The sequence below is a fragment of the Phocoena phocoena genome, chromosome 15, assembly GCF_963924675.1.
Source record: "Phocoena phocoena chromosome 15, mPhoPho1.1, whole genome shotgun sequence".
Classification (NCBI taxonomy): domain Eukaryota; kingdom Metazoa; phylum Chordata; class Mammalia; order Artiodactyla; family Phocoenidae; genus Phocoena; species Phocoena phocoena.
Window position 1 is genome coordinate 48,034,188 of NC_089233.1, and position 21,926 is coordinate 48,056,113.

General features: G+C 45.1%; 1 protein-coding gene across 1 annotated transcript in view; it reads right to left on the reverse strand.

The window, feature by feature from the left end:
* Nucleotides 1–9,865: 9,865 nt before the first annotated feature.
* ISM1 (isthmin 1) overlaps nt 9,866–21,926 on the reverse strand; it is a 28,977-nt gene continuing 16,916 nt past the window's right edge. The window contains exons 3-5 of the mRNA XM_065892936.1: nt 21,260–21,403; nt 17,333–17,422; nt 9,866–11,577 (exon numbers count right to left, since the gene is read on the reverse strand). Coding sequence (XP_065749008.1) covers nt 11,060–11,577; nt 17,333–17,422; nt 21,260–21,403 — 752 coding nt within the window. The 3' untranslated portion in view covers nt 9,866–11,059. The remainder of the gene's footprint in view (nt 11,578–17,332; nt 17,423–21,259; nt 21,404–21,926) is intronic.

Consider the following 21,926-nt stretch of genomic DNA (forward strand, 5'->3'; position numbering starts at 1 on the left):
TGTAAAGCTTTGGATTTCTCCATTGAATCTGAATGAGATCCTTGCCGGTTAGAGTAATCTTGGTTGTATGTTCTTCCCTTTCATCATTTTAAATATGTCATGCCAGTCCCTCCTGGCTTGTAGAGCTTCTTCTGATAAATCAGCTGTTAAAGTTATGGGAGTTTCATTGTATGTTATTTGTCGTTTTTCCCTTGTTGCTTTCAATAATTTTTCTTTGTCTGTAATTTTTGCCATTTTGATTACTATGTGCCTCATTATGTTTTTTCTTTGGTTTATCCTATATGGGACTCTCTGTGCTTCCTGGACTTGGATAGCTATTTCCTTTCCCATGTTAGGGAGGTTTTCAACTATAATCTCTTGAAATATTTTCTCGAGTCCTTTCTCTCTCCCTTCTCCTTCTGGGACCCCGATAATGCGAACGTTGTTGCGTTTCATGTTGTCCCAGAGGTCTCTTAGGCTGTCTTCATTTCTTTTCATTCTTTTTCCTTTATTCTGTTTCACAGCAGTGAATTCTACCATTCTGTCTTCCAGGTCACTTATCCGTTCTTCTGCCTCAGTTATTCTGCTATTGATTCCTTCTAATGTAGTTTTCATTTCAGTTATTGTATTGTTCATCTATGTTTGTTTGTTCTTTAATTCTTCTAGATCTTTGTTAAACATTTCTTGCATCTTCTCGATCTTTGCCTCCATTCTTTTTCTGAGGTCCTGGATCATCTTCAGTATCATTATTCTGAATTCTTTTTCTGGAAGGTTGCCTATCTCCACTTCATCCAGTTGTTTTTCTGGGGTTTTATCTTGTTCCTTCATCTGGTACAGAGTCCTCTGCCTTTTCATTTTGTCTATCTTTCTGTGAATGTGTTTTTTGTTCCACAGGCTGCAGGATTGTAGTTCTTCTTGCTTCTGCTGTCTGCCCTCTGGTAGATGAGGCTATCTAAGAGGCTTGTGAAAGTTTTCTGATGGGAGAGACTGGTGGTGGGTAGAGCTGGCTGTTGCTCTTGTGGGCAGAGCTCAGTAAACTTTAATCCACTTGTCTGCTGATGGGTGTGGCTGGGTTCCCTTCCTGTTGGTGTTTGGCCTGAGGCAACCCAACGCTGGACCCTACACGGCTCTTTGGTGGGGCTAATGGCAGGTTCTGGGAGGGCTCACGCCAAGGAGTACTTCCCAGAACTTCTGATGCCCGTGTCCTTGTCTTCACCATGAGACACAGCCACCCCCCAGCTCTGCAGGATACCCTCCAACACTAGCAGGTATGTCTGCTTCAGTCTCCTATGGGGTCACTGCTCCTTCCCCTGGATCCCGAGGCACACACTACTTTGTGTGTGTCCTGCAGGAGTGGAGTCTCTGTTTCCCTCTGTCCTGTCAAAGTCCTGCAATCAAATCCCGCTAGTCTTCAAAGTCTGATTGTCTAGAAATTCCTCCTCCCATTGCCGGAGCCCCAGGTTGGGAAGCCTGATGTGGCTCTCAGAACCTTCACTCCAGTGGGTGGACTTCTGTGGTATAAGTTTTGTCCAATTTGTGAGTCACCTACACAGCAGTTATGGGATTTGATTTTATTGTGATTCTGCCCCCCCCATCATCTCATTGTGACTTCTCCTTTGTCTTTGGATGTGGGGTATCTGTTTTGGTGAGTTCCAGTGTCTTCCTGTTGATGATTGTTCAGCAGTTAGTTGTGATTCCGGTGCTCTCATAAGAGGGAGTGAGAGCACGTCCTTCTACTCCGCCGTCTTGAACCAATCTCAGTAATTAGTTTTAAATATGTCACATATACAGAAAATAATGTAACAGTTGAACTTTACCCAATACTCAGATTTAACCAATATTAACATTTTGCCATATGTACATATACAAGTTTTATGTTATATATATAGTTTTATATTAGGTCTCTTTTTTAAAAAAGAAATAAAATATTATCTGTAACGTTTCTCTGCTTCCCCACCCACTCACTGTCAGCCATACCCGGAGGTAACTATTATCTTGAGGTTGGCTGTTAATCCTCCCATGCATAATTAAAACTTTAATTCCCTATGTCAGTGTCCAGTCATAATACGGTATTGTTTTGTGAATTTTTAAATGGTTGAAGACTGTATAATACTTTCATATCCATTTGCAATTTTCTTTTATACACATTATATTTTTGTGACACATCTGTGAGCCTATGCCTAGCTCTAGATCATTTAACAGCTGGATGGTATTCTATCCTATGAATGTAACATGGTGTGTTTGTTCATTCCTCTGTTGGTGAACAATTTTACTTATTCCTAATTTTTTAAAAAAAATTTATTATTATTTTTGGTTGCATTGGGTCTTCGTTGCTGTGTGAGGGCTTTCGCTAGTTATGGTGAGTGGAGGCTACTCTTCATCGCGGTGCATGGGCTTCTCATTGCTGTGGCTTCTCTTGTTGCAGAGCATGGGCTCTAGGCATGTGGGCTTCAGTAGTTGTGGCACGCGGGCTCAGTAGTTGTGGTTCCTGGGCCCTAGAGCGTAGGCTCAGTAGTTGTGGCACACGGGCTTAGTTGCACCACAGCATGTGGGATCTTCCTGGACCAGGGCTCGAACCCATGTCCCCTGCATTGGCAGGCGGCTTCTTAACCACTGTGCCACCAGGGAAGTCCCTCTTATTTTTGATAATAGAAAAAAGACCCTCAGGAGGGAAATTAGTGAATTTTGCTACATTTCAGCTTCAACTCTACTAGGTATAGTCAAATTATTCTCCAGTTTACATCACCACAAGCAGAGGTGATAAAGAGTTTCTGTTTTCACACCCTCTTGCCAACACTTGGTATTATCAGACTTGTTTTCCTAAATAAAATGTGGCAACTCTGGCTTGTTAGTTACAATTGCCCTGGTTAATCATGTCCTCATCTGTTCCCATAGCACCTCTCACAATGTATTATAGTCATCTGAGTTAGTCACCCCCACGGGACAGGGTTCCTGTCCACCTTTTTTTTGTATATCCAGTAGGTACCCAGCATGTAAATAGTGACTGGCACACACTTACTTAGTGTTCAGTACACATGTGTTGACTTAAATATAAGAATAAAGAGATCAAAGAACAGAACAGTCAGGGAAGACTTAGTGAAAGGGGTAGAACCAGGATTGGTCCAAGAATCAGAACCTTCAAACACTCCTGGATAGAGTGTCAACCAATGTAACCACTTTGGAAAACCTGGGGGCAGTATCTGCTAGACTGAGCATGTCCTCTGACCTACCAATTTCACTTCCAATAGAAATGTTGTGTGTATGAGCCCCAAAGACACACCCTGGACTGTTCATAGCAGCACTATTTGTAAAAGCTCCAAGCCAGCAACCACCCACATGCCCACACATGGTAGAACGGTTAAATAGACATGTGCCATACTTGGCAGCGATGGGCAGGCAGGACCTATAGCTGCAAGGAGCAACGTGGGAAAATCTCACGATATGATGTGGAGCAAAAGGTGACAGATCTCAAGGAGCACATGCTGTGTGATTCCACTGACTTGAAGTTCAAAATCAGGCAAAATTAATCTAGTGCAGAAGTTGTGATACTTATTACTTTTGGTGGGAAGTGGGTACTGACTGCAAGGGGACAGAGTGCTGGTAATGTTTTACTTATTTACTTCATATTGGGGTAATATTTACATACAATGAAATTCAATTTTCTTTAGTGCACAATTCAGTGAGTTTTGACAAATGCATACGGTTGTGTAGCCATCACCATAGTCAACACTTAGAACATTTCTATCATCCCCGAAAGCCTCTCATGAGCCTTATGCTCCATTTCTTGACTTTTTTCATGGGTGTTGGTTACACGTGGTTGTTCACTTTGTGAAAATTCACTGAGCTGTGCACTTATGATATGTGTGCATTTTTTTCTGAATGCATGCTTAATTGTAATTGTGTTCGAAAAGCATCTTTAACAAAAGATTGGCTACAAAAATGGCAATTGGCTGCAAGATGGTCAACTGGGTGGCAGAGGGGATGGGAGAGGAGCAATCAGGAAGGTGACTGGGCTGTGCAGTATAGAAAAAGCAGTGAAAAGGAAACAGTGAGTCTGCAGTTTTATCTCAAGGTTTAGCTTCTTACCTTTGCTGCTGGTGAGTGGTGAACCAGGCTTTATATTTCTAGCACTGGATCATTGCCCTCCTCCTTTTTTTTTTCTCTTTATAATATACTGTAATAGTAGGAGGGAGCACTCAACAGTGGCTCAGAGGCAGGTTTCTTCCTGACTCAGAGGAGTCCCCAAGAAAGGGGACTTGAAATGTTCCTCTCAGAAAATTCTACCCTCCACAGCCAATCAGCATAGGACACCTTGCTCTCTTTTGACTGGAAGAGTCCTGGTCATGTGACTTTAAGTCATGAGGTCTTTGGAAATCTTTTCCTGGTCTTGTCTGGGCAGGACCCAGCCATCCCTGAGGGGGGATTGGAAGGCTCTGTGGGGTCAGGAGCATCAATGGTGTGGGTCGCTCCAATCTACTGTTTGTGAAGATCCCACCTTTGTTACGTTAATAACAGGGACAGTGAGTTATTTTAGAGGTTCCAAAGAGACTTTCATCCTGGGAGATCCTGGGTTTTGCTCTTCTTTTCTTTTCTCTTGCCTTTCTGCTTCTCCATTTGTTCAGCTCTCCAAAGATTAAAAAAAAACCAAAAACACCCAACCCCCCAAACAAACCAAAAACACAGCCAAGTGGGGTCTAAAGGGGGTTACAGCTAACCAAATAGAAACTCCCTGGCTAATGGTGTAAAATTTTAAAATGGTGCTTTTCAAGATCTGCTACCGTTCCCTGTCACTAAAGAATTAAAAGTTTACTTCACTTAGACTGTTCTCTTCCATGGCAAATAAACCTAACATTTAGCCATGACCTTTGTGAAAAAATAACTTAGGAACTTGCGTAGAAAAGAGAATTCCTCTTTCTTTTTTAAAAGTCAGCCTTGAAATTTTTATATCCTTTGAGTCATATTCTTGAAGCAATTGGCTGATTAGTTCAAGAAATGTTACCTTCCCAATTCAAACATGACATTTTGAAAATCATCCATGAATTACATGCCTCGGGAATGAAAGGCTTTTCTGTGCCATTTAAAAGTTGTTTTTTTTTTTTCATTTTAAGGGCAATCATGAATATCTATAAGGGCACATTTATGACTCCCAGAACAGATAGAAAATTAGCAAAGTCATAAACTTTTTACCCAGCTTTGCTATTGCAGCTGTGTCACAATCCACTCTCCCACCAATTCCCCTGCCACTAAAATGGTTAAGGATGATGTTACTTTTGCCATTACAGGCAAGGCACTGGTCTTTGTATGTTGGCTTTCTAAATCTCTACATAAAGGTCTGGAAAAAAAAAAAAAGAGTCTGTTCTGGTTCAACAAAAAGTTGCTGGTCCCATAAATTTGTTCCTGAAAAGTCTTACCTTCTGGTCCCGGAAAATGTCCCTCTTCTTCTAATCCCATAGAGTAAACCAACGCTAAACCTCAGAAAATCAACTGGCTGTAAGCTTTCTGCCTTCATTTACACCACTGTATTCAGGATCTGTAGACATGGATGTATGTTTCTGTATATATCCACCCAGTAATTACGGAGGCAAGCCTTTAATTTGTCTGAAACCGTGCAGGCATAATGGTGACAACCCACACATTTTTCCACTGGAAATTGTAAATGGATGACAACGAAAGAACCCAGGCCTCCCCCGCCCCCTTCCTGGGAAGCTTTTTCATGACTCTGTCCATCAGGCCAGAATCAACTCAATGCTCATGGGGTGTTGATCACTGTCGCTCAGGTAATTAGAACAGTGCTACTCAAAGTGTGGTCCTTAGAGCAGGACTGGTCTTTAGTCAGCAAGGAGATGAAGTCAAAAATTAAGAAAAGACGTTCATAAATGTTTAGAGGTATTTGGTAGAATCCTTTTCTCCCTGTTGGACCTAATCATAAAAACTGGGGGTTTATCTTCATTTTGTAAAAACTAAATGGAATTGAAATCTAATAGAGTTTCTATCTCTGGCCAGGATGAGAGTGAGTTTTCTTTTTTGGAAGGGCTGTCAGCAACACAAGACCTCGTCTCACATGAGCTCAATGGCAATAATATTATGATACACTTATATTTGAATAACGAACTTATTCGAATATTAAAGCACGAAGTGATGTGTTGGTTTGGGACCACTCAGAAGCAGATCCAGAGAGAAGGACCTGGGCAAGTAGCTTATTTGGGAGACAATTCCAGTGAGTGACAGTAAGGGAGTGGGGAGGAAAGACAGGGAAGGGAAGGAGGCCAGTAATTGGCATGTTAGCAAGCAGGTCCCCACCGAGGGTGGCAGGACCTCAGTCTCACTGGGAGCTCGGGAATGGTATAAAACACGCTTCAGAATTGCCCCACTCGAGGGATGAGAGAGATGGGGTATTCATCCACCAGGGTCCTGTTAAGCCTCCTGGGAGGCACTGTTCACTCTCTGGCACTTCAGCCCCAACTGTGTGAGCTGTGTGGGCCCTGGTTAGAGAAAACCATCAGGTAAGGGCTTGCAGGAGCTGCCAGTTGAAAGCTGAGCTGGTCTAAATGAGATGAAAAGGATCATTCCCTTTGATCACTAACTTTGGGCCCATCCAGAACCCCTTTCACTAGCTTTCTCTCTTGCCTTGTGTAATTAATTAGTTGGTGGTCTACCTATGTGGCAGAGACTGATTGCGTGCTCACACAGCCGATCTCTGCTTCCTGGGCCCCCGACTGTACTCCATTTCCCAGTCTCCCTTGTAGAAGAGTGTGGCATGAAACAGCTGTACTTCCCTGGGCCACCTATGTAAGTCATTGCCCATATTCTCCCTGCTTTTTACTCCTTAAGCCTCCTGGAATAGAGATGACCTGCAGGGCACCCTAGAGAGTCAAGCCTTGAAGATGGAAAGTTTGGGTCCTTGGGTCATCACTTAGAGGAGAGCCACTTGACTGGAAACATACCTTTAGAGGTTTTTGTGTTAAGCCATTGTGATTTTAAGGCTTATCTATTACAGCAACTAGCATTACTTTAAATAATGCAACATACACATGTGATCAAATAATTTATTTTTCTTGATATCACTTACCATTATTTCAGATTATGTACTTATTTATATATCAGTCGTCTCCCCTCCACCAGGAAAACTTGGATTTTTACACTGCTGTATCTCTGGCATCTAGAACAATGCCTGGCAACTAGTATACGCTCAATAAATATTTCTCCAATGACTCAACACCGACGCACATGGTACATGACAGGCCCTATGCTAGGAACTTCAGATCTCTTATTTTATTCTCTGAAAAACTGTATGGGGAAACTGGAATATATGCAGGCTGATTAACTTATCCCGTGGTACCCAGCAGGCAACTGAGGGAGCCAGGATTGGAATCTAGGTAGTTTGACTCAACTCTCAAATTCTTCTGCCCTCTGTACCTTGCCTGATGATATCTGCCAGGTACAGAGCTAGGGGCTGGGGGTGTAGAAAGCATGAGACATGGCACCTGCCCTTCAGGTCGACCCAACAGGCAACAGTTGACATGGGGCTTGAGTGCAGCAGGGAAAACAGACCAGTCTCATTCTTATCCGTGGAGCAGGCTATCTTCTAGAAAGCTAGGCTCTGCTACTCAGCCAACCTGAGCAAGGGCACAGATACAGATTCAAATCCTCTTATGGAATATGAGAGAACTGAGCATATAGAGCTAAAGCCAGATCCACTGTCACCAACGCGAGACACGTAAATGGTGATGCAGGGACATTTGGTGGACTTGAACAGTTGGAGCAAAGGCAGAGTGAGTCGGAGGCAAAATCCTGATCCTGTGTGTTGGGAAGAGTTAGGAAGACAGTTGAGTAGAGGTTAAGGTTAAGAACACAGTCTTCAACCAGCTTTGCCATGTACAGAGCCTTATGACTTGGGCAGGTTAGAAGACCTTGTTGGGCTTCTTTTGCCTTATCTGTAAAATGGATGTAACCTGCTTGCCTCCCATGGTAAAGTGATTAGCACAGAGGCACAAAGTGTGTGCTCAGGAAGGGTGGCTGGTATCGTACCTATTCTTTGATCCTTGATCCTTGGGGAAATCTACCCCCTGGCCACTGAGCTACAAAGATGGAAAGGCTTGGAGACTAATCATGGTGGATAATAATTGAATGGGGTGAGGAGGTTGCCCAGCTCTTCTGGGGCCCTGCCCTCATCCTTCCCATGTGCGGCCACCAGAGGGCCTTGACTTCTCTGTCACTATTGGCTTGCTCAGACGTGGCACATGAGAGGCCCAGTGGGTCACTAGAAAAAGGGATCTCTTTCCAAGGAGCAGCAAAGGAGCAAAGCATTCAATGAGAGGCGTCTGTAGAGCAGTTGCTGAGGGGTCCAATAAACAGGTGCTGCAGGTGAGGGAGCAGACAGCCTACTCTGTGGTGGGCAAAGTTGGCACTTGTTCACGTGATCCCCTTTCCACGAAGGAATTACCCAGGGTTACACTGGGGCTGGCTTGGGGCCCTATAGTAAATGAGATACAACTGCATAGAGGCAGGTTATAGTTCAGCAAATTTCCAGAGGGGTGGCACCATCTGGATGATGGATGGGAAACTAGCGGTGTTCTCAGTAGGCAAAGAGCCCAGGAGCCCTCCCCAGCTCCTAATTCACCCTACCTTCCAACTCTCAGTTCGTTATGTCAGGAAGGTCTGATATAAAGAGGCAAATAGCCCATTGGAAACATGGCTCATATCAGTCATTCTCACTGTATTAGGAAACAGCTTTAATTTTCCACGCTAAATCCTTAACAAAAACACCTTAGACACAACTCCATAACTTGCCATTCTTGTCCCTCTGGCTCATCACTGTAAACATCCCAGTTTTCAGAAAACACCAAGCTCTTGCGTAGTTCCTTGCCTTTGCCCATACTGTTTTCTTACTCCAAATGCATCTACTTGCCCCCCCACCCTTCTCCGCTTTGTGAAATACCACTCCTCCATTAGGTCTAGCAGGTACTTCCCTGATTCCTGCCTCTATTTTCCCAGAGTACTTCCCACTTACCCTTTATAGAACACTTATCAGAGGGGGTTATTGCTGTACATTTTTGTCTCGCCTGCTCACTAAAATGAGCTTCTCATGTGATTCCTCTCCAGCTCTGCTTGAATACCTGTCCTGGCAGGGTACTCACCATCCCAAAGGCAATGTATTCCATTGCAACCAATTCTCTTGGCAAAAATGGTTTTCCTATAATTAGGAACCAAATCTGCTTCCCTGATACACGGACCTACTGATTTTCTCCTTCCCAGTTCACTTGCCTAAACTTCCTTCAGGTGTGAATAAGGATTCTCATTCCATAATTAGAAATAGGTCTTAAATATAAATATCCTGAGAGTGGGCAATACATGGATAACTCATTCTAAAGTGTAAATGACTGATAAGAGCTTTTCCATTAAAACAAGATTTTATTATGAGAACCTAAGGGTAGGCTGATATAGTGGATAGAGCACTGGACTAGGAAATGAGTGATAGATCCAACGTGATCTGTTTTTTTCTGAGCTTTGGTTTCCTCAACTCGAAATGGAATTATTTGCACAATGAGGAGTTCTACTTATTACGGTAATTGCAGAATTTTGTCTGGAAGCAGTACCACTCACCTGGGCTGTCTTAAGCCTTTGCTCTGGCTTGGATTTCTTAGCTCTTTCTTAGCTCTGGGTGGGCAAAAAGTTGCACATGTATCAATGAGCTCTAGCCTCCTCGGGGCAGGGTTGATATTCTTGGTGCCAAAGATGCTATGACTTATACCACCCACCATCACATCAATCAATGAGCCTTTTATTCTACCTGGTTTGAACCTTCCTCTCCCCTGCCTTGAAGCCCTGCTTTACTAGGGCTATTTATGGAATTTGTATCATAAATATTTGCAGGTAACACATTTACTGTAGGTAACACATTTTATTATGACTTTATTATGTAATCTCTTTTCCTGGAGTTTTGCAAGTAAAGATTGCATAAGAACCAACTCTTTATTTGTCCTAAGTTCCACCCTCCAGAACCAGGCCATATTACAATTGCTTGATGCACAAGACTCAGTGACTCAATAAATACTTTACAAAAATAATGTATTTTTTTCTTTCTTAAAACATAAAAAAATTAGGGTTTTAGACTTGAGTTCCTCTCTTTGTTTTTACATTTATTTACTGAGAATATATTGTGGAGAAAAAAAATTGTTACGATGGTATTAAAGTAAAATAGATGAAGTTCATGTTCTCCCCCCATGTGTTTTGCATTTTTTCTTTGGAAAAGTGCTACTCCTTGTTTTTATGTCTGACCTTCCTGTAGCCTTCTGAACCTATTAAGGCAGGAGCAGAAATTCTATTCTGGGGTCTTTTAATAGAATCATAGCATTGTGTTAATACTGGCCTTTGTTTTAAAGTCCACTTAAAACCAGGCCTCAGATTTTCTCCTAAAATACCCATTTGCCCCCCACTCCCTACCCAGGCTGAGGCAAGGGCATTTGGAAGCTGAGACTTATCAAGGTACCTCACTGGCTAACTAACACTCGGTTTCAGGTGGGTGTTTTCTTGTTTTGATATCTTTCTGTTGAATTCTTTATTTTTAAAGAAGTCATTACTACAAAATTCCCTCTCTCTTCCATCTCCTTAAGCCCCTTTCTGAACTCTCATGGAAGTGATTAAATAGTTTCACGATGACAACTCCAGAGAAAAGGTGACGTATAAGTCACATTCATATTAAATAAGTTATATATAAAAACCGCTTATCACGTTTACAACTTCCTTCTCTTTGCCCCTTTGTTTCTCTCGGAAACGCTGGATCCGGGGTGTGAGTTGAATCCCACCTGCTATGACCTCCAGGTTCTTCTTCCAGCTCCTTTCTCCCCATCCTCCTGAGGACATGCCCCCTAGGAAGAGTTCCAAGGAAGCCGTTGACATGGAAGAGGCAACGGTGGCTTCAGATGGCAGTCACAAGGGCCTGGCACACACCCCTAGTGTAACTTATGACAAATACTCACGTGGTATATGTACATATACATGTATGCGGGTAAGAGGGACTCTGCCAGGTGGCGGATCAGTGCAGTGTGTTTGTGTCACGAACAACAGAGGTGGTGTCTCTTTAATACTCTCTGGCCTCTTGAAACTGCTTGATATAATCTTCGTCCGAGGGGCTCTCTGTGCACTTCTGTCCGTTGTTGGGAGGTCGGGCCTCGTTATACCTGCTCCAGTCGCCCTTGCAGATAATCCAGGGCAGGATGTCCACCTTGTAGTGGAGCTCCGCTGAGAATTCAGTGCTGATGAGATTGGGCGTCCCCGCCCCTTTGCCCCTGGTGATGAGCTGCATGTTGTCGCCATAGCAACAGTGCTGGGCGGCCAGTGTGGTGCTCTCCAGGGACAGCATGGAGCGAATGCAGTACCGGGCCGAGGGCTTGTAGATCTCCAGCTTCTCCTTGGGCCCGCTGGCATCCTTCCAGCGGAAGTCCTTGCGCTTGATGCGGTCGAAGATGTCGGCCGTGCTGTAGGCCACCTCGGTGGGGTAGGAGCAGGGGCAGCTGGGCAGGTCGTTGATCACCTTGTGCATGTACTTCTTTAGGAACTCGCTCTTGCAGCTCATCCAGCGCTCACAGCTGTCCGTGTCTGAAAGGGGCCAGAGAAACCCTCTGATCGCATGCAAAACCGGCTGCTTGATGACTTTAAAGTCTACCTCTCCCTTCCCTGACGGGCAGCCCCTGGAACCCCCAGGCCATGGGTGAACACGGTCATGGCCCTTGAACTTGGGAACTTTGTTCTCGGCCCCACCAACTCCTTACTTTATATTATGAAAACTTTTCACATACATAGAAAAGTGGAGAGAATATACGTATACAATGACTACCCAGATGCCATCACCTAGACTTAATCATTGTATTTCCCTCATTAAAATTTTTTTTGGAAAGATATGATATTATTACCCCTAAGTTTTAGTAGGCATCTACAAAAATAGGAGGATAATTAAACCATATTTTCTATGTTTTCCTAGATAACCATAACCCCTTTATCACCCATAACAAAACGAACAATAATTCAGAGGGCCATTTTGAATCTCCTCTCTAAATAAGCGATGAGTGGCGGAGAATGCCTCAAAGGGATATTTGTAGGACTAAGTTTTATTTCTGCCACTCACTGACTGGTTTAAACTAGGCTAGTGGCCTAACCTCTTAACCTTAGGCAGGAAAGAGTTAACAACCGTTACATGCAAATCCCTGTGATAAGAGGTCTCAAAGAGGAAGAGGCTGGTGGTCCCTGCTTTTAGGGAATTTAATATTTAGGCCAGAGGACACTGACCTATAGACTTTGAGCCAGAACCTGCCCCAAGAAGTGTGTAGTGTTTGGCCTTACAGTATTAAAAAATATTGAATTAATTGCCAACGTTTAAGAATTATGTGATTCCACTTATTAATGTAGATTCCTGGTCTCATTTGAAAATCCCAAAGATAGGTTGACGTCAGTCCTGCATTGTCTTGTGAACAGGTAACCAGTGACCACTCCTTGGTCAAGACAGGAGGTCCCCAGTTCCCCACAGTCTCTACCTGATCCCGTCACTCATGGGTGTTTGCTCTTGGTCCCTTAGTCATGAGAGTTCAGGACCTCTGGTTTAGTGAATGTCTCAGTTTGTATTTTCCCAGACCCTGAGACAAAGATGCCAGTGAAAATGGTTCTTTGGGAAGTGATTCTGGGAAACACCAGCAGGGAGCATGGAGGGGGGACAGGGAAGGGAGGGTGGCAATACGGGATGTGGATCAAACAAGCAACCACTGTAGAAACTGCAGCATCTTCCCCTTGGACCTCGGAAACCCACCCAGTGACAGGGTGGAACTTTACCCAAGCCCCGTGATTCTGGGAAACAGCCAAGGTTAAGACTTTCCCCCGCCCTTGTGCATTCTGGAAAACCACTTACTGTAAGAACCCTCTTCCCCACAGGACTTGATAAGACTCACAGCTGCTGCCTTGTTTACCTATGACAAAACCAGACACAGACCCTCCAGATTCCTTTTCTTGGTCGCATAAACGATTAGCTAAACTGCTCATCCCCAATCAGAATAAAACGCATCCCAACTAAACTTTAGTTAATATTCTCCCCTTCTTTCAAGCCCCTGAACTTTTTTTTTTTAACTTTTTATTTTGTATTGGAGTATAGCCAATTAACAATGTTGTGACAGTTTCAGGCGCACAGCAAAGGGACCCAGCCATACATATGCATGTCTCCATTCTCCCCCAGACTCCCCTCCCATCCAGGCTGCCACATAACATTGAACAGAGTTCCCTGTGCTATACAGAAGGTCCCTGCTGGTTGCCCTTTTTAGATATAGCAGTGTGTACATGTCAACCCCAAGCTCCCTAACTATCCCTTTCCTCCACCCTTCCGTCCCTGTAACCATAAGTTCATTCTATAAGTCTGTGAGTCTGTTTCTGTTTTGTAAATACGTTCATTTGTATCATTTCTTTTTAGATTCTGCATATAAGTGATATCATATTATATTTCTCAAGCCCCTGAACTTTGACCTACCCTCTGCCTGGGTCAGCATATAGCCTCTCCTTAGGGGTCCCTACTGAAAATAGGCTGGTCTCAGGGCAGAACATTCTCTGATGCCCTATCTGATCTCACCAGCCTTCCATCCCACTGCCTCACGTGGGGTTCTTCTAGCCTTATTTACTCCTCTGTAAAAGAAAACCCTTTCGCCCAACCCTTGAGAGGCTTGCAGGCCTATAGACACAGTGTTTTCTCTATTGCAAATTGGCCCTTTCCCTTTTGCAATAATCCTTTGAATACAGTCTTTGAAGAGAGATGTTGTTTTTTTACTTGGCGGGATCTGGTTATTATCCACTAGTTCCCATCAATCACTGGTAGGGGGCTGCTCCTGGACTTCTGGATGACCGTGGATTCATGGGCTGGTGGCTCTGGGGGCCAGAGCACACCGTCAGGCAAAGAACCACAGGGGCTGCTGGGGTGTAGGGATGTGGTGTGGGCAGTGGCAGGTTTCCTTTCGCGTGTGGCTCAGGAAGCTGCAGCGGGTAAGATGAGCCATATCTAAGGCTGCCCACCGTGGTGGAATGTGGGGTGCGTTAAGGGGGCCAAAGCAAAAAGTCCCACCGGTGCTAAAAAGTGTCATTTCTATCAGTGCAAGTCAGGGGGTTCTTCAAGGAGTGTGCGACACGGGGCTGGCCCTGTGGCTCTTCAGGGCTGCATGGTGGCCACAAGTGTCCTGCTCAGAGCTCCTGCAAGGAAGACTGCTGGGGGCACTTTGCTGCCTGGTGGCCTCCAGCTGTAGCGGCTGTGGATCTGCTGTGGTTTCCACATCCAGGCTGTGCTCCCCCGGGGCTGCTCTCAGTCGATGACTGAGCCTGGTGTGGGTGCTGCCCAACGGGGGACCCCTTTGTCAGGCAGCCTTTGCTGGGGGGTGCCCGTTGGCATGGTCGAGACTTTCTCAAGCTGCTTTGAGGCCCTTGCTTCCCAGTCCTCCTTCCTTCCCTCCCTCCCTTTGCAGGGGTCAGGCCTGCATCTTGGTCTGAAAGCCTTCCCTGCCTACTTCTGCTGCTTCCCCTCTATCCTTCCCGGGCTCTTCCCCAGTGAATCTCTTGAATGTCCAATCCCATCTCAGAAGGCTGGACCTGACTCAGACTACATACAAGAGCAGAGATGGGGCCGGGCGAGGGGAAGGCCATCCAGGTTGGTATTAACTGTGCAAACCACAGTTAAGCAGAAGAAGTCTGGGGGCAGGGTGCATGTTCAGTTTCCCTGGAGCAGAGGATATAGGGAAGGAAGGTTGTTAGTGTCAGGTCATGGGGTCTTCAGTGTGGTTTAGGCTCGTTTCAGAGGGCACTAGGGAACCACTGAAGGTTTCTGAGTGACAGTGAGCTCTTCACTGAGCTACGCAGTAGGAAGAAAGATTCAGTGCTGATGCCAATTTTAAGAGTCCAGGTGAGATACTCTGGGAGGGAACAGCTGGTGAAATCAAGAGTAGTCAGGGAGGTAGGGCTGCCAGGCCTTGGTGGGCTTGAGGGGAAGGGAGGAAGGTATCAGAAGTGACTCTCCAGCTCTGACCCAGGTGCCTGGGAGGCTGGTGGTGTCATGAGTGAAACGATCGGGCTTGCGGGGCAGCTTGCAGGGGTGCTCAGGTTTCTCTTGAGGGATATGAGAAAGAGAGAGCTGGGGCACCTCCCAGGAGCTTGGAAAGGCCTGGTCTAAGATGAAACACCTGGGCTCTTGTGCCAGACTGCCTGGGATCGAATCCCAACTCAAGTATTTAGTGGCTCTGTGACCCTGAGCAAGGTATTCTACCTCACTGTGCTTCAGTTTTCTCATCTCTAAACTGGGTATAAAAATTACACCGATCTCAAAAAGTGCAATGAGGATTAAACCAGAGGGAAAGCAGGGAGTACACAGAACAGGGTTGGGGATGCTGCCTGCGGGGATGGGCTGAGTGGTACGATTCCACCCCTGAGAGTCCCTGACTGAGCAGTTGCATAGAGATTGGAGGGTCCATCCTGGAAAGTATGTGTCTGCAAAGCCAGTGGGGGTCTCCCTCAGAGGGCAGGGTTTTCAGAAACAAAATTCAGCGAGGTCCCAGAAAATAGCTTTGTATTTTTCCTCCAGAGTAGAAGGTCATCATAATTCATGTACAGGACATAGGTCCTTCGACTTATTTTTTATCAAATTTACATGGAGTATTCAGTGTGAATGTTCTCAATGTTTTACAAGCATTAACTCATTTCACTCTAAAATAGGTCTAGGAGGTAGGCACCATTACCTTAGACCATTTTACAGGTCAGAAAACTGAGGCAGAAGTAGGTTAAGAAACTTGACCTTGTGCTAGTCAAGCTTTTCTCATCTCTGCTGGGCATCTTCCGTTTGTCCTTCTACATCCTTATTCCACATTTTTCCTTGCCATGGAAGGCTGCCCTGTATGCACCAGATCTGTGGGCTCCCTGAGCCCTGGTTTCTAATTGGGGTGAGCCAATGGGAGGACCGGGTGAGGGACCAGAGGGAGGGCGGAGCGAAGTCAGGGTATTGCTCCCAAGGCTCCTCCCTCACTGTTACAAGTTGGCTACTTCCTTCTGGGAGCTGGAAGTGCTGTCAGGCAGCCCTCTCTACACAGCGGCTCTGGGAACCAATCCTTCCCCTGGTCCCTTCAGGCCAGTGGGAGGTAAGGGCTCCCCACGCTTGCCAGCCCCAGGGTTCTGTACAAGCCCTTCTTGGTTTCCATCTACCTGCTCACACCTTTGCCAAAAGGCCCTCATCAAATGCTCCTCTATTACCTGATCTGCGTGTGAGCCTTGTCTGTTCCTGCCCAGAACCTGCCTGACCCACCATCCCCCCTCATCCCTGTGTGTTCTCAGCTGCCCATTGGGTGCAGCTGGTCCCATTCCCTGTGAAAGGGCAAACAGCTGCCTGCCTGTGGGGTGAGATATGGGGAGGTCTGAGACGCTCTCTTCCCCAAAAGCCCATCTTGTTTTATCATTTTATGCAAAATTCCCGCATGTAGTCTTTAATTTTTTTTTTTTTTTTTTGGTCAAATGCATTGCGTGTGCAGAAGGCTTCTGCTAACGTTTTGGTTGCATGTGAAGGACTGTGATGGAAACCCCAGGCTACAGAATTTCCAAACTGACTCCAGTGTGGCTGAGGAGGGCAGAGTGAAGAGGTGAGGAAAGGGCTTTGCGGGGGTGGCAAAAAGAAATGGGGCAGAAGGAGTCTTATTGTTCTGTAATATAGAATTACATCCAGAAGCACGTGGAGCTATTTTTATTCAGCAAGCTTTCCCCTTGCTGAACAGACACTTTCAATTTTGTTTGGTCCACGTCCAGTGTACTTGAGCTAGCATTTTCGAGCAGACGAGTAGCAGCGTGTACCAAAGGGTTACGAAAGATTCACATGGCGGGGAGTGAGACGGGGGAGGCATAATGTTGAGAAAGTTCCCATTCTCTTCCTTCCTCCCCCCCGTCCTTCTGCTGGAAAACTGACATCACCATTTTTTGATTTTTCTGGGGACACTGGGTGAGAGTTGGGAGAAGAGATGCCCTGAGGCTAGAGGCCCGAGTGTGGACGGATCCCGAGCTAGGGGCAGGGCGCCCCACCCACGTGCTATGGATGCTGCGTGGCTGGCATGGCAGATACAGCAGGGCTGCTGGGCTCCATCTGGTGCAGGAGGAATGGGGCGGCTGCTCTCTCTTGCTTGGTGTATATTCAGCGAGCAAGAAGTGTGCTGAGAAAATTGGACCCCGTAAGAGGAAAACGAAACATTTAAATGGATCCAAGGATGGCACGGCAAAGGCAGAAGGAATCTCCAAAACGCTAGATCAATATTTGGATGGAAAAGCAAAAAAAACAAAACAAAACAAAAAAACCTTTCCTTACCAACTTCGAACAGTTTGGTGGCATTAAACTCTTCACTTCCCGCAAGCAGACTCACTTCGGTGGCAGCTGTCCTGAAGGTGTCTTCGATACCTAAACACAGACAGGAGCTCATTTTCCCTAGTTAAATGGAAAAAGTCAGCCCTCCACCCCACCCCACCCCCGCCCCACTGGCAAATAAAAAAAAACAAATACACTTGAATAAAGCCTTTTTTGTATTCATTACTACTCATGGGCAGAAACTTGCCAACAGAGGAAACAGTAAAAAGTAGGTATAGAGCGTAAAATATATTAAAACTCCAGATACCATTTGCAGCATGAAATCCGATCCCAAAGTGCCTGAATGTGCCTAAGGACCTCATTCCTTGGGCCTGGGAGTGGGATTTGGGGCGGTGCGGGATACGCGTCAGGATGGCTGTCTATCTAGAGGTGTCAGGATGGCAAACTAAACTAGAGGCTGTAGAGTGTAGTGGTTAACAACTTGTCTCGTGGTCAACACAAGTCTTAAGGCCTGACTCACTGGGTCCAAATCATCACTAGCTGTGTGACCTTGGGCAAGCCCCGGAACATCTGTGTGACTCAGTTTTCACATCCGTAAATGGGGAGGACCAATGACCCACCTCATAGTGCTGAGTGAATGAAATGAGTTATGTGTAAAGAAAGCACATAGAGTACCAAGTGGTACGTGTTGGCTGACATTTTCCCCTTGAACATGTGTCTAGTTCATTTTGAGGATACAGCAGTCCGTAGCTAAAGACCAGATCTCTCATATGCTGGGACTTTTAGCATTGCTGATGATGTTTCAAAAAGAATAAGCGGGGGAAGCGATGAATTGGGATTAGCAAATGCAGACTATTATATATAGAATGGATAAACAGCAAGGTCTTACTGTGTAGCACAGGGAACTCTATTCAATATCCTGTGACAAACCATAATGGAAAAGAATATGAAAAAGAATGTATGTATATGTATAACTGAGTCACTTTGCTGTACAGCAGAAGTTAACACAACATTGTAAATCAACTATACTTGAATGAAATAAATTTTTTTAAAAAACCCAAATTCAACGTTGAAAAAAACAAAGAATAACCTGGGCTTGTTATTACCTGCTCTGAGCAACTGAACCTAGCTTGCCTCAAACTTCCTGGCTCTCTCCCTTCCTCAAATGACCACCCCCACCCAGGCTTCCTTTGCAAACAGGAATCGCCTGCAGATGGGGGCCAGTCAGGAGAGAGAGGAGCAGTGGAACGTGCTATTTGTTGGAGAACCTTGACTGTCTTGCTAAGCATGGGTTGATTTCCTTTAAGGGGCTCTCTCTGGTTTTATGTGAGGCCCCTAGAACTTGTGTGGTCAGCCTAAGGGACAAACTTTTACAGTGTAATCACTGCCAGGCCAGGGAGACGGCCTGTCCCATGAGTTTTTCCAGTAGAGCTGAGAATCAAGACACCAAAAAAGGAAAGAGATCCTGCAAAAGGAGATCCTTCATGTTCAAGGGAGCCCTGAAAAGCTGGAAGAGTCAAGAACAGAAAGGCAGAAAGGATGGGAGGAGGGCAAGTTCAGATGAGAAGAAAATGTATGAACAGGGCTGCTGGCCACGCTGCTCTCAGTAGTGAGAGAAGACGAGAAGGAAACATTCAAAATGGCGGCAGGGAAGATACCTGCTATCGAGATATCTAGGTCTATTGCTTTAGGTCTGGGTGCCAGCTCTGGGAGAGAAAGCAGCAAGCAAGCCCGCTCAAGCCCTGACATTAAATGCTGTCTGTATTCACGTGTGGCTGAGCCCCATACCCTTCCCATTGACAGAGGTGTAAGAGTCTAATGGTTAAGAACATGGATTCTGGAATCAGACTGCCTGGATTCAAATCTCAGCTGGACCACTTGCTGCCTGTGTGACTAGGCAAGTTAGCCTGTGTGTCCCAGTTTCCACAGCTGCCAAATGAGTACCATCATCAATACCTAGTTCATGAGGTTATTGTGAGGATTAGATGAAGTCACACACGCAAAGACCTTAGAAATTTGCTTGCTACTTAGATACTCAAAAGGTCCTACTCTTCATGAACCTCGTTATCATCTTTTTCCCATCTTCATCTTCCCAATCTTCATCTTTATCTTCACTTTCTTTGGTTTCATCTTATCTTCATCATCATCTTCTTCTTCTCCTCCTCCTTCTCTTCATTTCTTCCTGCCTTCCTCCTCTTCTCCCTTCTCATAATATTATTATTTATTGATTTCTACCCATCCAAATCCCATTCCACCAGACTTCTAACTCAGCTTCATTATGATGAACACGGGAAAGATCAGGACAAGCATCTTGATGGTTGTTCCGCTTTTGGAAATCCACCTGCATGGCTGACGGGGGCTAGAAATGCCTCTTCTCATACCATCAGCCCTGTTTTCTGCACACACCCCTTTGCTATCACACACATCGCCAATCTGATCCTCTCTCTCTGCAGAAATCCCTTTGCTCTTCCACTTTTTTGTTCTAAATCTCAGCCTGAGAGATTTAGAACAGAGTTTCTAGGGGTAGAGAAAGGAAGTCTGGGGTGTGGGGTTCAAACGTTCTGCCTCTGAAATTTCTTTCGGAGGAAGCCATCGGGAGCGTGTGATTTCTTGGATGAGCCCGAGATAGTATTTTAGGCTGGTTTTCTACCTGACCATGGGGAACACATGGTAGATGGAAAACTAGACACCAAGGAGTTGGTAAACTTTTATGTAAAGGGTCAGAAAGTAATTATTTTAGGCTTTGTGGTTCACATATGGTCTTTTGTTATTGAAGTATAGTTGATTCACAATGTTGTGTTAATTTCAGATGTGTAGCAAAGTGATTCAGATATATATATACAGGTATATATATATATATAATTTTCCATTATAGGTTATTACAAGATATTGGATATAATTCCCTGTGCTATACAGTAGGTCCTTGTTGTTTATCTATTTATATATAGTAGTTTGTATCTGTTAATGCCAAATTCCTAATGTATCCCTCCCTGTTGGTAACTGTAAGTTTGCTTTCTATGTCTCTGAGTCTATTTTTGTTTTGTAAATAAGTTCATTTCACATATGGTCTTGGTTGCATATTCTTCCCCTCTTCTCTCTCTTCTTCCTCTTCTTCCTTCTTCATAACCCTTTAAAAATGTGTGGGCCATACTGACATGGGCCGTGGTTTGATAACTACTGCTATAGACACAATTATTTTTCACCCCAATATGGCCTCTCACCAAGTTTGTAATTAGTTACGTTTTCAAAACACTGACAATGCAGTTTAAAGTGATACTTAACTGCCAAGTTGCCCCAATTTGCTCCCTCTGGAGCCTTCAGCAACTCTCAGGCTAACACATGGTTTTTCTGTAGACGGCCATTAAGCCTCTGGTCCTGGCTTCCTTATTAGACCATGAACACCTGTCTTCATGTGTCTCTTCAAGGTACGACCCACCCCACATCAAAGGCTCAAATTAACCAGAATCCCTCCTTTAAATTAAGTACATGGTGGCATTGTCTTCTAAGTCACAGTTACTGCAATTGTGTAGAAGGTTCAGAAAATCCATCTTTTCATCCACTAAGCTCATTACTCGTCTCTTGTCCCAGTCCAGTCAGAATTCTTAGGAAAATAGTTGCCCTGTAGGAAGTCAATTTCTATAAGTTTTTAAATATAAACTAAAAGCTTCCCCAGACTCACAGATATAGAGAACAAATTAGTGGTTACCAGTGCCGTGGGGGGCAATATAGGGGTTGAGGGGTGGTAGGTACAAACTATTGGGTATAAGCTAAGCTACAGGGATATATTGTATACAACATGCGGAATATAGCTAATATTTTGTAATAACTGTAAATGGAGTGTAACCCTTAAAAATTGTATTAAAAGATAAAACAATAAAATAAAAAAAAAGCTGCCCTTTAATGTGGAGCCACACCCCTGCGTAAACCCACCTGGGCAGTTTGGACGGTCACACGTCCTAGATTCGGTTGCAGTGCACGCATAGCCACAAGACCTGGTCCGTTTCTGGTTGCCGTTCCCACAGGTGACGCTGCAAACAGACCAGAGACTCCAGTCTCCCTCACCGTCTGTGGAATCTGGAACGGAACCAGGGAGGTGGTCACCAGCCTTCGCCAAAGAGTCCCCAAATCTCCCCCATTGAACTGCCAGCCAACTGTCCATTTCTGACGTTCCCACTGTTAGAGGGGGCCAGATGCCAGCTGGAGTCAAAAGCCTATGGCTCCAGGGTTCATTTTAAGGATTAGCTTAGTAATGGCAGGGACTCTGTCTGAGGTTTTGGGCACATGGCCAGGGCCTGCCCCCTAGAAGGTACCCAGTAAGTGCTTGTTGAGAATGTGTACATTCACAGAGTATGGAGCCATGGAATAATATGGTAGGGATTTTCCAAAATGACCACCATCAGTTCCTTCATACACAAAGAGGAGTCACACGAAGGGCCCCCAAAACACTACACGTGGGAATGAAGCCTTCTTGGACCTTCCAGGCACTTCTCGGTGGACAGCTGATGCCATTGGCAGTAGAAGAGATGCCCAGTGGGGCCCCACCTGAACTCGTAAGCCACAGAATCATGAGAAATAATACACTGCTGATGTTTTAGTC